This window comes from Platalea leucorodia (genome assembly GCF_965183815.1).
Source record: "Platalea leucorodia genome assembly, chromosome: 3".
Classification (NCBI taxonomy): Eukaryota; Metazoa; Chordata; class Aves; order Pelecaniformes; family Threskiornithidae; genus Platalea; species Platalea leucorodia.
The window spans coordinates 45,810,408-45,824,856 of record NC_138825.1 but is presented as its reverse complement, the minus strand read 5'-3'; the positions used below and the strand labels follow the sequence as shown (position 1 = coordinate 45,824,856).

At 40.3% G+C, this 14,449-nt stretch overlaps 1 protein-coding gene across 1 annotated transcript in view; it reads right to left on the bottom strand.

The window, feature by feature from the left end:
* Positions 1-14,449, bottom strand: part of PCNX2 (pecanex 2) — a gene marked incomplete at its 3' end in the record, with an annotated part of 159,128 nt that overhangs the window by 33,490 nt on the left and 111,189 nt on the right. The window contains exons 24-25 of the mRNA XM_082305421.1: positions 4,987-5,045; positions 2,340-2,555 (exon numbers count right to left, since the gene is read on the bottom strand). Of these exons, the coding sequence (XP_082161547.1) occupies positions 2,340-2,555; positions 4,987-5,045 (275 nt within the window). The remainder of the gene's footprint in view (positions 1-2,339; positions 2,556-4,986; positions 5,046-14,449) is intronic.

Below are 14,449 nucleotides of genomic sequence, written 5' to 3'. Positions count from 1 at the left end.
TTTGAGCTTTGCTCTCAGATCCAAATGCAAAATGGCACTCGCCTGATAATGAACCATCCTGGCTCAAAGTCAAACAAAGTCTTCCCAAACCACTTTGCAACAAAACTATCCAGTTGTTTACCATTCAACTTCCAGTTCATTAAGCCTGTCTGCTAAGCCCCTGATCATTTTATCCAGCTAGCACGTGGTTTGAGGATCCTCTCATATTTTTTCATCTCTGTTTCCAAGATTTTCTTTTCTTGAACTGCCTGGGGATGGTGATGATGGAGAGGGACCCAGCAGTAGGTGGCAACTGCATAAAGGAAAAAAACCACTCACAAAACTCATGTAATTTAAGCATGAAAGTGAGATTTCTTTCTTTTTGTTTCAAATCCTACAGTGAACTATTTTAACACAAAAGGATGATCAGCAAAGATAATTTTCTGAAATTAGAATGCAGGTTAATGGAAATGTACATGGTCCTGCTTACTCAAAATCCCAACAGATCTGAACAAAATGTCAACATTGTCCAAGATATGTCTCTTCTTTAACATACATAAACCCGTCCTGGAAGTCACTTTTCTTTTCGGATCTGCACAAATGAATGAACTATTTTTTGACTTCACAGAGTTTCCATAAAGAATTATAACTGAGCAACCTAAGAGGAACCAAAAATGACAGGCTGACTAAAACTGTCCTCAAAAAAACCAAAAAAAGCAATTATCTCAGAGATTTACCAGCCTGTGAAACCAGTGGTACTCTAACTAAGCGATTTGAACTGCCACAGTATTTAACTGTTCTTGCAGAACAACATAAATTTGCATTTGTCTGGCCTGAATTTGAAAGAAATAATAGCAAGTTCCAAATCTACCCAAAAAAAGCTTTCCACCTATGGACTCCATAGGGTACTTAACCTCAGTACCTATCTCTGATACAGCAGCACCACTGCTTACCTTGGGGGCACACAAGGAGAAGATAATACTTGCACAGATGTCTTTGAAATTGAAGAAAGCTACAGAGCCACACATACATCATCATCATCATGAACAATAAGAAATTATACGGCTGATAAATAAATTCTTTCTCGTCCTTTCCACTTGCTTTTTCTTAAAAATTGCCTTTATATTGAATAGGTATCTCCTCAGGTACTACAATACCAAGCTGTTTCAGGTATTTACTGTTTTCTACATAACCTTTCTTACAATACAGGAGTGTTATCTTCGTCCCCACCATCCAGGAAGGAAAGTGAACATCAAGCATTTACCTCAACCTGTTCAACATCCTACAGGGAGCCTGTCACAGAGTCAAGACTTGAGCCCACACATGTTATTTCCTAGTCTAATCCTCCCACACCTAAGAGCATTCAAAGAGTCAGTCTGTCTCCTATTTTCTCATACTCAACCTTGTTGAAAAGTCACCTTGATTATACACTCCTCTACATGTTGCCCATTAGATGCTCAGCCCTTGAGCCTGGGAAGCTGTTTGTTCTGGGATTTCAAAACTACAATCACCTGCAATTGCAAAGTGGTATCTTTGAAAGGTCACAAACCCAAGCAACAAACCCAGGCAGCCAACACGTGTAGCATGAGCAAAATCTAAAAGCTGTTTAAAAGTTCTGTGGTTTTACTTTTATTTTTCTTCATACTTTAGGGACAACAACAGACAAAAGGACAGGAGTGTGACACTACAAGCAACCGGCCTCACAAAAGCCACACCACTGAGGAGGCGGATGCAATTGCCATTCATTAAAGAGGAGTGTCCTGACAGAGGAATATACTGAAGAGGAAGAAAGCGAGGTCCCTTCTTCAACTGAAGTCAGCTCTTCCTAAATAAGAGATACATGAAGGCCTGATCGACCTGCTTCTCCTCTCCTGTTCTACTGTGACGGAGACCATCTCAGCACTGGCATCTTGCATGATCTGACACAAGATATTTTCCATGGGAGGAATCTTATGATATTTGGGGTTTTTTCAAAGACAAGTTTTGCATTGAACAACTTCAAGAACAACTTTGGTTTTCATGGTTATGGAGGGAAAGGAACAATTCAAAAACATAACTAAGCATAACCTAAAACATCTGTGAACCAAGCAAATAACTCAACATGCTTTCTTTCTGAAAGTCTTAAGATACTGCAGAACACAACTCCAAATTTCTTAACATCTAGGTTTCAAAACACTGTCATTCAAATAATGATACAAAGAAGTACAGAGCTTTTAGACAGACAGACAAATATCTACAAAAAGAGAGACAGAGAGAAAGGTCCTTAAACTCTATGTCCTACTATAGAGTTGTGACAGATTAAAAAGCCAGACAGGGTTTGTTGCTGTTTTGTTGTGATTTAAATCATCAGGGATCCTTACCTCGAAATTCCAGCCCTCTGAGCTGAAAGGTGACAAGGCCATTTCCAATTTCGATCAAGTGCACAAAGGCATTTAAATAATCCGATGCCAGAATAAAACAGTCTCCTGTGTTGTAGTTTCCCCAGCGGCCCAGAATCAAATCTCCACAAAGAGACTCCTGCAGAGATCTTGTCAAATGCTCATAAAAAATGGAGTTGAGATTATTGTCATCATTTCCTACAACCAGAGCAGCACACATTTGTAAAGAATAAAATTTATAATACACTAAGCCATTCTGCATAAAACCCCATATTCTTTTTTATTCCTGCATAAAGCTCCTTCCTCTATCTGGATGATATCTTCCTGATACTTTATACAACCTACATTTCCTCGGTGATATTTAGCCCTTCAGAGAAGCAGGCTGAAACTTTTGTTTAATATGAACAATATTGTAAATATAACATCAAATTAGTGATAACACATATCTCAGACTGAATCAAATCACCTCCATGTTTTAGAACAGCAAGACTTTTTTGGCTCCACTGAAAGTCTCTGCAATGCTAAGTTAATGTCTACATATTGTTCTTAATTTTAAGGAACCATAAATCATGATTATTTCAGTACATAAGCTTAAATCTGAATATTATTTCTGAGATTTTTAAAGAATTTAGCCACACAGCTTCCAGTAATTTTATTGGGATTTTTTTCTTTTAGTCCTCCAGGATTTTTTCAAGGCTTTGCCCATGAAGTATCTCTTGGTACTTAAGATGATGATACATATTTTATCACTTAGGTCACTTAGTATATTCAGAAAGAATGAAACAAGATTCATTCCCCACTAGAATTGCTACCACTTCTTTAAAAATAGTAGCTGTCCAATTACACATTGCTTGGACCAATTGTCCAGATGAAAAACACCCCATCACAGTCTAGAAGTGTTATCTCATAAAGGTCCACGGCATTTAACTGGATTAAAAGTAGCACTTTATGATGGTGATCCGTGAAAGGGAATGAACCTTTCACAAATGCTAACACAGTGCCACATAATCCAACGTGGTGTTGTCTTGTGCTTCTGCTCTTTTACATAATATACGCTTGACATGAGAACTGCTTTTCTATAATGCATCAGTGTCTCACCTTCAATACTTTTAAAACACTGGTGCATGAATAGATACACATGTACAAACCAACATCTTGTAGGTGTATTCGTACACACGAGAGTGTATGCAGATACATATATACAAGTACACGTGCATATTTACGTATGTGCACATTTAGGAGCAGATCTAACATGGAGAAAAAAAACAGAGGATGACAGGCTATAGCTTCCCCTACAAATTGCTCCTCAATATGAGAAGAGGAGTGGGCGTGTTTCTATGCCGCTTTTCATCACCATGGCCATTATGCATCCAGCCCTGGTATGTACGTATATGCAGGTATGTATGCACATACAGACATACTCAGCTATATACCCTCTGCAATATATTCGGTGAAAATCTAAACAAGTCATAAAATGAATCTTTTAAGCACACACACACAAAAGGAATGTTTTGCTTGAGCTATGGGGTTTAAAACATAATTAACTTACTAGCATATATAATAATGCTGAAGGTTATTGCTATCGGATGACAGAACGGCCTTGGGAAACATCTTAACTCCCTGCCTTGAAATGATAAATAATGAAAGAGCACTATATATGCCTCAAACTGCTAGTACCTCTCTCGCCTTCTTGGACACCCTGGATTACACCCATTTCTGCTTGAAGATATATATTTGTTCATGCTACTGATGTAATGGATAAGGATAAAAAGGGAGGGTGTGTAAAAATATAACAGCAGTAATTACAATGTAAACTTACACCTCCACAATACAAGCTCCTGACACCTCAGTAGCAAAATAAAATCAGCTGCAGAACACTGAAACGGAAGAAACCCATGTATGAAACCCTGGCCTCTCTCACTAGGACTGGGATTTGGCATGAAACACTGGTACCTGTTTCCCCAGGAAAGGACTCTGTCCCGCCAGGTGCTGAAGAGCGTCAGCTGAGGCACCGCACGCTTCCCGCGTCCACTGACTTGCCAAATAACGCTCTCGCTTCCCAGTCTCACCGGAACCACTCGGTGCAGCCCAGGAAGGTGCTTCACATTGCCATGGATCAGAGCTCGTTTCATGCACCAATACCCAGAGGAGAAGCCCACCATCTTTCCTACTTCTTTCTTTTACCCCCTCCTGCAAATTTTCCAACTTCCCTTTACCCCCTCTCCAAAAGGTTTCTCTCCAGGGAAGAGGAGATACCTGTCAGCGCAAACTGCTCAGCAGTAGGGGCACTGTTAACCTGCTGCTTTTTTCCAAAACCTTTCCCTGCCCACAGCTGACCTTCAAGTCTAGCTCGGGTGTCTGCTGCGTACTCCGCAAAACAGCAGTGTTATGATTAACCAAGCAATTCGCAGCTCAGCAGCTATCTGATCAGCCACATGTAACTGAAGAGCAAATTCACTTATCAAGTCACACGACCTAAACCGGTGCTCTGCTACCTTTAAAACGCTCTGGTTTGTTCACAAAACATTTAAACCCTTTGCATCTCTTCAGCTTCCCAGGCAAAGCCTCGACAGTGTAAATACATCACATTTTGTAAATCAAGCAAAACACCCAAACTCTGAGGCCATACCTGCATCCTTTTCGATCTGAATTGCCAGTCTGGTGTTGGAATGGTCCGACCTTTTGGTGCTGGAAATAAAGACATGTTGTACAGCCAATTCTTTTTTATAAAAATAAGACTCTCCCAAAACCACATTTTAATTTTCTTTTTAACATATCTTCTCATTCTGTGTTTATATCATTATGCAGTTCACACTCTAACCTGTTCATCCGTTTACTCCAAGTAGGCATATATAGTTATTTCACTTCAGTATTGCTATTGATATTGTAGCTTATCAGCACACAAACCAGAAGTGTCCGTGGCCCCTCCTCCTTTTCCTCAAACTCTCTCTTCCCCATTTTCCTTCTTGTGGGGCAGAGTCCATTCAGAATTTGGCATCTACAATAATACACAACACTACGTACTTAAATAAATGAACTGGCTCCAGAAGCATATCAGCCAGGTGCCACCAAAACAATGAATAGAAAGAATATTAAATTAGTCTGTCTTCCCTTCTGAGCCTTAAGGGAAACAGCTGGACTCAAGGGGTTTTCTTTGTGAGAAAATATTTCTGTGGGTGTACAACATCTATGGAAAAACAACAACAAAAAACCCACTTAGTTTCATATTTAGCTAGGCAGCAACAAGAGAGTCCCTTGTCATTCTTAGTGCTTGAAAAGGAGTAAATTACAGGGTCTTAATCCATACAGACAGTAACCCTGTCTCACTTATGAATGACACATTCCCTGCTCAGTATTTTCATTGTAGCAGTGATATAAATACCACAGGAAAAACAGTCACAAACCAGAACACAACTAAAAGGTAGACTGGATTGAGTTTTTATTCCTACCTGTAACAAAAAACACTAACAAAGCCTGAAAATAAGGAACAAGTATATCACTGTGGGCAAGCATGTGTCCAACAGAAGGGAGCCGTTGTTGTGGTCACCAGGGATATTCAACACCAGAAGTGCAAAACATCTCCCAAGCATCCATCTCCCAAGCCTCCAGGGTACAAGTGAAAGCCTGGGTAACTGAAATGCTATAGCAAATGTAAATTTCCCTGAAATACTGCTCTGGCAGTGGTGCTTTAGGATTTCAGGACACTTCCTTAAGAATATTGCCTCAAAAGTTTTGACCTCAATCGCTAACCTTAGCAGAAGGTCTATCAATCAGATACATGAATATTATCACTCCTTGGAAAATGGTGTTAAAGCAGAAAATGGGTAAAGACAAAGCCACTTGCCCCAAACAACAGTCAGCATAAGGTTACATGTGACAGCGGTGAGAGTCTCATCTGTTCAACAGCCTGCAAACGCAGGGGAAAAGTGCCAGCACGCCACCTCTCCTGGCAGGGGAACCGAGGGAGACACCCAGGCGTGGTCCTCATCGTGTCCTTTGTCAAACTGTGATGAGGGCGGCGAGGCCCGGTGGGACTGGCTGTGGTCTGGCTCATTAGGGTGGAGCACAGACCATAGCGGAGATTTTGAGCCCGCTGATGGCTGGCCTGTCAACTTAGCCTGAATTTAGCTACTCACTATGAGAACTTAGACATGCCTCGAGGAAGACTGCAGCAAAGAGGGTAGAAGTTATATGGGAGGCTTTCAAACAGCTTAAATAATGCTGAAAAAGGATGGTGTAAGCTCAGAGTAATGTTGTCTTTGAAGTACAGCAGAGACTCTCTGGGAGTCTGTGTGTCCTCATTGCAGTATTGGCTCCCAGGATTTTGTGTGTCAATATACAAGTTATTTAAAAGGTTGGAAGTTTCTGAGCTGAAGCTATAAGCCCATACTGAAGCCAACTGGGAGAAGGATGCCATTGATGTCCCTAATGTTAGAAAGCCTTTTCATGCACCTTCTCTACCTCCCTGAAAAAGCTGTGGAAAACTGACCAACAGAAAAATCACACGCAGGCTTCGATGTAGTAGATAGAAGAGGAACAGAATTGCTTTATGTCTACTCCCTACCGGCAACTGAGTTTTGCTTTAAAAAGGCATGTTCTTTACTTTGCAAGAAATACAGCTGGAGAGAATATGAGTCTTAATTAGAATTATTTGTGGTTAATATTAGTACATTATCTACATAGATTAACATTTTATTTGATGTATTATTTATCTTCCTGCCTCTGGTTGGCTCAGCTTATTGTAACCGCAATTTTCATTTCCTATGTAACAGAAAATGGCAATGGGGGGGAGGGCCTTCTAAGCAGCTCAGAATATAAAGAATGATTTTGCTTCAAAATGCTTGTCAGAATTCTTCTACCCTGATATACATCCACCTGCAATTGCAACATATGCAAGAGTAAGCATAAAGACAAGGTTATGGAATTCAATCAATTTTCTATTCTCAGCAGAGAAACGCTGCTGATTTCCAAATGCCTATGTTTTAAGATTATGAGACTCCTTATTAACTTTCAGTCCCTCTGAAATCAGTGTGGCAGTATGAGGTACAAGTCAACACTATTCTTTACCCCAATTTTTTACCAACCTATAAAGCATTTCTCTTCTTGAGGCATACTGAGACCCATACAAATCAGGCAATACTTCAGAAAATTCTAATCTCTAATAAGTAGGAATCCTTTTGCCCAGCATGCAGCTCTAGTTCCATTTCTCCCCCCCCCTTTTTCCTTTTTTTTTTTTTTTTTTTGAGATAAAGATGCATGAAACAATCAAGGAAAATCATGAGTACTTCAGGGCACTCCGAGAGGGATAATGCAGCCTGACTGGGAAGAAGGGAAGGAAACAGAAGGGCTCTCTCAAACAAAACAAAACCAGGCTCCGTTGCAGCTTTATCCTCCATTCCAAGCACAGTAACGATTGCTTAAGCAGCTAAAACATGGGCCTCAGGACATGAGACAAGAAAGGATTTACCTTTTCAGACACTACCACAAAAACTCAAATCTTTATAGAGATATTTTGAAGCATAATTTTAATTTTTTTTAAGACTTACAGTAATATAGGTAGTTTGTAAAGCAAACTTCTGTCCTGAAATTGGTTTAGTTGAATAAATTCAGTCAGGTAATCCATTTTGGACTTTAAAAATCTTCCACAATTATTAGTAACCAAAGCTATGTTTGCACCTTCTTGAAGGCAATGAGAATTTGCATAGCATTAAACTATAATACACTGCGCCTAACAATTAAACCAGCGACGCCTTTACTCCCGGGCTTTTTGCTGCCCACTAGGACCTCTCAAAGTGAACTTTTGGGACTAGTGGGTGATTTGGGCTTTCCTCCAGTGGCCTCTTGCTTTAAACTTGGTTGTTACCACTCATCCAAGGTGATAATTAGCTCAGTAATTGGATTTCTTCCTGAACGGCATTATTCTATGCAAACCGAGTGCAGGTCCTTCCGCACTTGCCCTAGAGAGCAAGTGATTGTGTTTGAACATCTTCAGCTAAGTCTTCAGCAATTTTCAAGCGAACATCCTGCTTAGTTCCTGCAATACCTATCTCGTGCTCTTTTAATCCAGCATTTACATGGGCACTGAGATAATCCACTGGTCTGCACAGCACTGTTCATGCCATTTTAACTATCGCGTCCCTTTGCAAAAGGATGAAGTCACTTCCTATACTTCCCTTGTCCAAAAATACTGCCTCATTTTTCAACCTGGAAAGACCTTCTTCTCCTACTTTACTCTCCCAATTTTCTTAGAAAGATAGAAAAAAGACTGAGGGGGATTCAGGCAGCCTGGGGAACATACAGTGGATGGTAAGAATTGGGCAAATTGAGGAGAAAAATTAAAAAAGATCATTACTATGCTTATTTCCAGAAGATGAAAATAAAATCACAGCTGTTCTATCTGCCTTGCTGTTGCTGGGTTTTGCCCCAAAACACAAATTCAAGATTTCCAGGATTCCTACTGTGAAGGAGGAGATCTCTACTTTGAAAGAGAACAAAACAAAGAAAAGCAGTTCCCCTCCGGGGGATGTAAGAGATGCCTTTCTAGGATAGATCCAAAGTTTTTCTTTGTCTGTGTCCAATGAATTTTAATCCATCTTTCCATGACATCTAACAGGCAAGTCTAACAGAGAGAAACTTTACTATGCTGCAGCCCTATGATTATTCATGGGAGTCTGGGGGAAAAAAAAAAAAAAAAAAAAAAAAATCAACATTTCCGTGTGAATGTCTTACACTGCTGGCACTATAAACAGAAGGCTTAGCATTAAAAACGCAGTAGTAGTAGTAGTGACAGTGAGGAAGGAGGGAGAATGAGGAGATGGCAGAATAAGCAGGCATCCATGAATATTCGAAGGACACCAGAGGCAAAAATGATGGTACTAATTGGAAGTGTGAGGATGCCCAAGTAGTTTTAAATCAATTTCATCTAAAATGCAGAATGATTTCAGTGCGATTATAACAGCAAAGGCTGACAGCCCCTTCGTGCATAACCATACCCAGGTTTTCTGGGCAGCTGCATGGAAGGCATGCCTTAGGTTTAACTCATGTTAACAAAGATAGATTTCCTAAAAATGAAAACAGCAGCTCCTTCCTGATAACTCACTCTGATTTTTATTTTTTGTGCTTTCTTCCTCTCCTCCTTCCCTGACTGTTCCAATGTTTCACTTAACAATAAAAAGTGGCTTTAATTGCACGCTAGGAAACTGGGGGAGGGCTAAGGTACAAAAAGTTCCAGTTGTTAAAGACAGTGCTGCTGGAAGATCCTTTTAAAACATAGGAAGATCTTATTACCAGTAATGTTTCCTGTTCTTAGGGTTTCTTTACTTTCTTAAAAAGGTTTTTATAATTCATTCTGAGAGCTTCTCAGATTTGGGTTTTAGGTTTTTTGTGGTTTGTTTGGTTTGGGTTTTTTGTTTGTTTGTTTAAGTAGGTGGAAAAATCAGAATTGCGGTCATTTGCTAAGATACTACTGAGCATGTTTGTTTGGCATATTCTGAAGCCTTTCCTGAAGATGAGGTTTCTGTGCTCCTGTAGCAATAGGGATGCAAATGAGAGGTGTGAATTTGAGATCAAAAGCTGAATGCCCAAACATGGATTAAACCCACCCAAGTGCTCTGACATTCAAAGGTTTAGCTGGGGAATTCACTTCTTATTTGTAAGCCAGGTCATTTAGAGCATGTGTGCTTTAAAATATTCACTAATGCTTTACCAAAAATGTCATCAATATCCCCACTTCTGTCTTACTTGCCTACTTTGCTACTTAATTTCTTTCCCCTTCCTTGAGTATGCTTTTTCTTTTAAAAGGCATTTAGTCACTATCTTCAGATATTTTATACTAAGCAATACAAGGAGCTTTATAAGTGGAGGGATTATGCCAACCGCACAGATGTGTTTGTGCTCGCTCCTGTGCCAGTGAAAAAGGGTTGGGACCCTGACATTCCTGTAAGGATGGGGCTTAGCACAGGTCCCAGCATCACAGCCATACCTCACAGTCCACAATTCATAGAAGTACTTTTAATTTAAAAGCAAATGTGTTAATTGCACCCAGAAACATGCACCTGAAATACTGCAGGTGAGTGTTATTTTTCTGGCTTTCCCATCGTGAGCCAATGCAAACATTATAGGAAAGGTACTCTGCTGTGCCCAGCTCTGGGTAAAGAGCTCGGCAGGACCGATCCACCTGGGCTCTGCGCGGGCTGATGGGCCCACGAGTGAAGTGGCAAAAGCCTGAGAAACTGTAAGGACCTGGAGAATAGAAAAGAGGTGATGAGAAATGTCCTGGTGAAGTTTCCACCAGAAAAGAGAGCAAGATCAGGCAGCAAAAAAAAAAAATTACCAAGATGTTGGGAGCTGCTTCAGCAAATGAGGCCCGAGGCCAAGACATTTACCTCCTTTACTCCACACAGAGAGATGCACATTGTTTAAACATCATAAAAGGAGGAAAGGACAGCAAGGCATTTCAGAACTCATTCTTAGTATTCTTTATTGCTGATAACAAAGTGCTTTCATGCTTTTTCAGTATGCAATATTAAAATAACATATACTTAAGATATTTTAATTGTCACTTTCAGACTCGCAGTGACTGCTTAAAAATAAAATTAGGAGGTAGAGATGGCAAGAAAGTATGAGGAAATACAAGAATAAGACAAAGACTGGTGAATGATGTCTTACAAAGAAAGCCTACATTAGAAATACTAGTTTCGTTCACTACAGGGTTTTCCATATCGATATTTCTCACCAAAAGATGAAGGGAGGCAAAACGAAAGCTAACCAAGCCATTCCAGTGCCGTAAACCTGCGAGTGCAGCATCAGTGATACTATACTGAAGAACAAGAAAAATCTGACTGCTAGTGTGCTGTTGTACAAAATCCAATCTAAAACAGGGATAACTTTTAATACCTCTGGTTTTTTTTTCATTGCAAGGCCTGTTGAGAGTGTTAATCATTTACAGCAGTCGTTATGGTAGTCTCTACAGTACTCTTCAGACTGAAAAAAATCTCCAACACATGGTTGAACTAGATAGTATTTTGAGAGCAAACACTGCTAGTCAAAGAATTAAAAAAAAAAAAAAAAAAAAAAAAATCCCTCTAGCATTCATCCAGTATTTACCTGGTCCCAACTAGCACAAAGCTTCAGAGACAATTCTCAGTGGCAATGGTGACATAATCCTGCATTTTGCATTATCTTAGAAAGAAGCGAGAGACATTTTACATTTTGCTTTTATAAGCCCTCAGGTAATTTGGGTCCAGTACATCAGGAGACAACCAGGATTTGAGCAAGCTGTAGCACAAATTATTCCCTGCTGCTCTCTGTACACAACTGATGTATCACCTCAGTTAGAACGGTTACAGTTGCTGAACATCTCCTTTGCAATCTCAGCCTTTCCCCTGTCTTCATATTTTGGCAAAAGTTGCCTGAGTAAGCATCTTCTTGAATGGAAGGTTTGAGTTTAGTGCTCCAAACCTCAGCTTGTCCCTAAATGTTTGATTCAGTTAAATCTAAAACAGAAGGTGATCTACATTATCCAAGTGAATGGACGAACGCTTGCTGAGAACATCTATTCTTATGGAAATTCGGTCAATCCGTTCAAACAGGTTTCCAATACTCAATATGACAAATTTACTTATCTCATTAGATTTACATGATTTGGAAGCTAAGCATTAGATGGACAGCTTATAAAATTTTTGTGCCACTGTATACCCACACAATCCCTTAAAATATTACATGCTTCCTATTTCTGATCTATGTGTCCATTCTCATCTTTCTCTTATGTCCTGTTGCTGTCTTCCTTTCCAAATATCTTTAAAGTCCTCTTCTGTCATGCTCATGATTTCTCTTCCTCTATAGGTCTGAGTTCCTGCTTATCAATGTCTGTTGCATTACCCTCTCAGATTTTTCACTGCACGCCTTTTGCTTTTTTGCCCATCCCTTTCCCTTTTCATTTATCCTGCCTGTTGTTTTGATCTCTGCTTGTGTTTCTGCCTGGCCTCAGCATGCATTCCCTCTCTGATGCCTCCCTTCTGTCTTTATTCTGTCCTCTTAGAATGATTCAGTGAATTGGAGTTGTGAATGCATCTTTAACTCGGCAGGGAACTACAGAGCACTGAATCAGAATGCACTCCCAATTAATTATCACACATATGGCTCCTATTCAATTAGCCTCAATTTGTTTTATTGACTGCCACGGGCAAAATTTGAGAAGATGAGATGTTACCAGTTAAAGAGATACTGCCAAACAGTTAAAACACAACTTTGAATTTTGTATAGCTTCCCTTGAGTGTGAAACTCTTGGCAACTCAGAAAACACTTATTTTAATACCAGATCTGTTTGATTAATGGTGCCTGGTTTTCCTTACCCATCCTTTCCCAGACAGCCTTCATGTTCTCCCAGTTCAGTGTGACTCCACACATGGAGTCAAGCGATGAGGTGAGGGCTGGGTTGGAGAGGAGATGTGCATTACCTCCATGCTACAGCAAGTGGCCAAAGGGGCACACATGCACACAAGGTCACTTAATCCGGGGGAGACCACAGGTCAAGATACTTAATTTCTAGTAGGGCTTCTTTTAGTTTGGGGCTTTACCTGAAGCAACACCTCCCACACCTGAATGCTGTGGCTTTGTCACTCCTCAAAGCCCCACACACCTGCTGAAAGGGATTAAAGACTCCCAAGCCAGGCAAGTGCTGCAGGTACAAGTCCATGGGCAGTACTGGTGGTGTGCAATGTGAAGATGTAGAGCAGACAGGCACTACAGCAGGGAGGAGGCAGGGAATGGTCTTGAGAAGACAGTCAGATGAGTAAGTCTAATGAATAACATGTAACTTCAGAGGGCTCATGAAGAAATAAGGCTAAAGTACGGACAAAGATGTTCCTTGTTCTTCAAACATTTCTGTTTTCTCTGTTCTCTCCCCCAATGCCAGAACCATGGCCACACATGCATCTGGAGAACAGGGCGCAACTTCCCAAAGACCAGTTTATACTCATTGTTTCAACAGAGGAGCATTTTTTCCCCCAAAAAATCATCTTTATTGGGAAATCTGCCAGTTATAAGAGTAATGAAGGAAAAATAGCAGCAATTTGCTAACATTTCAGCTTTTCCATCACTGCCAGCCAGGGAGTAACACTACAGTCACCCCGAATGCTGTACCCAAGGGCACCCAATCCAGGCCTAAGCATCCCTCAGTACCAGTCTAGGCTGGATGCTCAAGGATCTAAATCCCTTTGAAGTCCCCAGAAGGACTCTCACCAAATTCCACATGCTTTGTGAACAGGACCGGGCAGCCCTTCTGATTTGAAGACAACACACCAAAAAGTTCAGACTAAACCCCATTCATTCATTGGTTCTATTTTTTTTGACTTGTAAGTCCCAGGCACTAATAAGCACCCATTTTGCTTTTATCTACATGCTGATACTTATTTATACTATTTTTCTGAGTTCTAAATTAACTTAACGCTCAATAAAAGCCTGGAGGAGCCCTGAGGCCAACTCAGTGAAGACTTCTCTTAAGAGAGCCACAGCCATCAAAGGGGCTAGCATTCATAAAACTGAGTAATAGCTGATAACAAAGGAACCAGAACCTCAGTACACTCTAGAGTAAAGTCGTGCAAGTGGAATATAGTGCTTCTTTCTGGTCAGTTCATAAAAAACAGTACAGATATAAGCAGCCACAGAGAAACACAAAAATTAGCAAACAAAGAGAAACAGTTCAGAAGAAACTAAAACAATTGCAATGAACAGTAAAACTGATGGCTGCAATGTGGCTTTCATGCTAACTCCTGTTGACTAGGGCAAAAAGGGTTCTCCTATGCTTAGGTTATGCTATAATTGTTGACTTCAGAGGTTAATGTACCTTTCTTTAAAGTATTTATTATAAATCAATGTCCAAGGCATTACTGAACTATAAGCAGCTGCTGCAGTTGTTCCTCTGTAAACATCACCACTATGGAGGTCTAAGAACATGTGAAAAATCAAACAACATAGCAAAAAAAGACTAAAAAAAGAGAAACTCAGCCCTAGAAAGGCAACTTGAAAGGTCTGAACATGCAGCTCCCAAACAAGGCCCATGGACAGTTATGGTTGAATGATGTTTTGTGTTC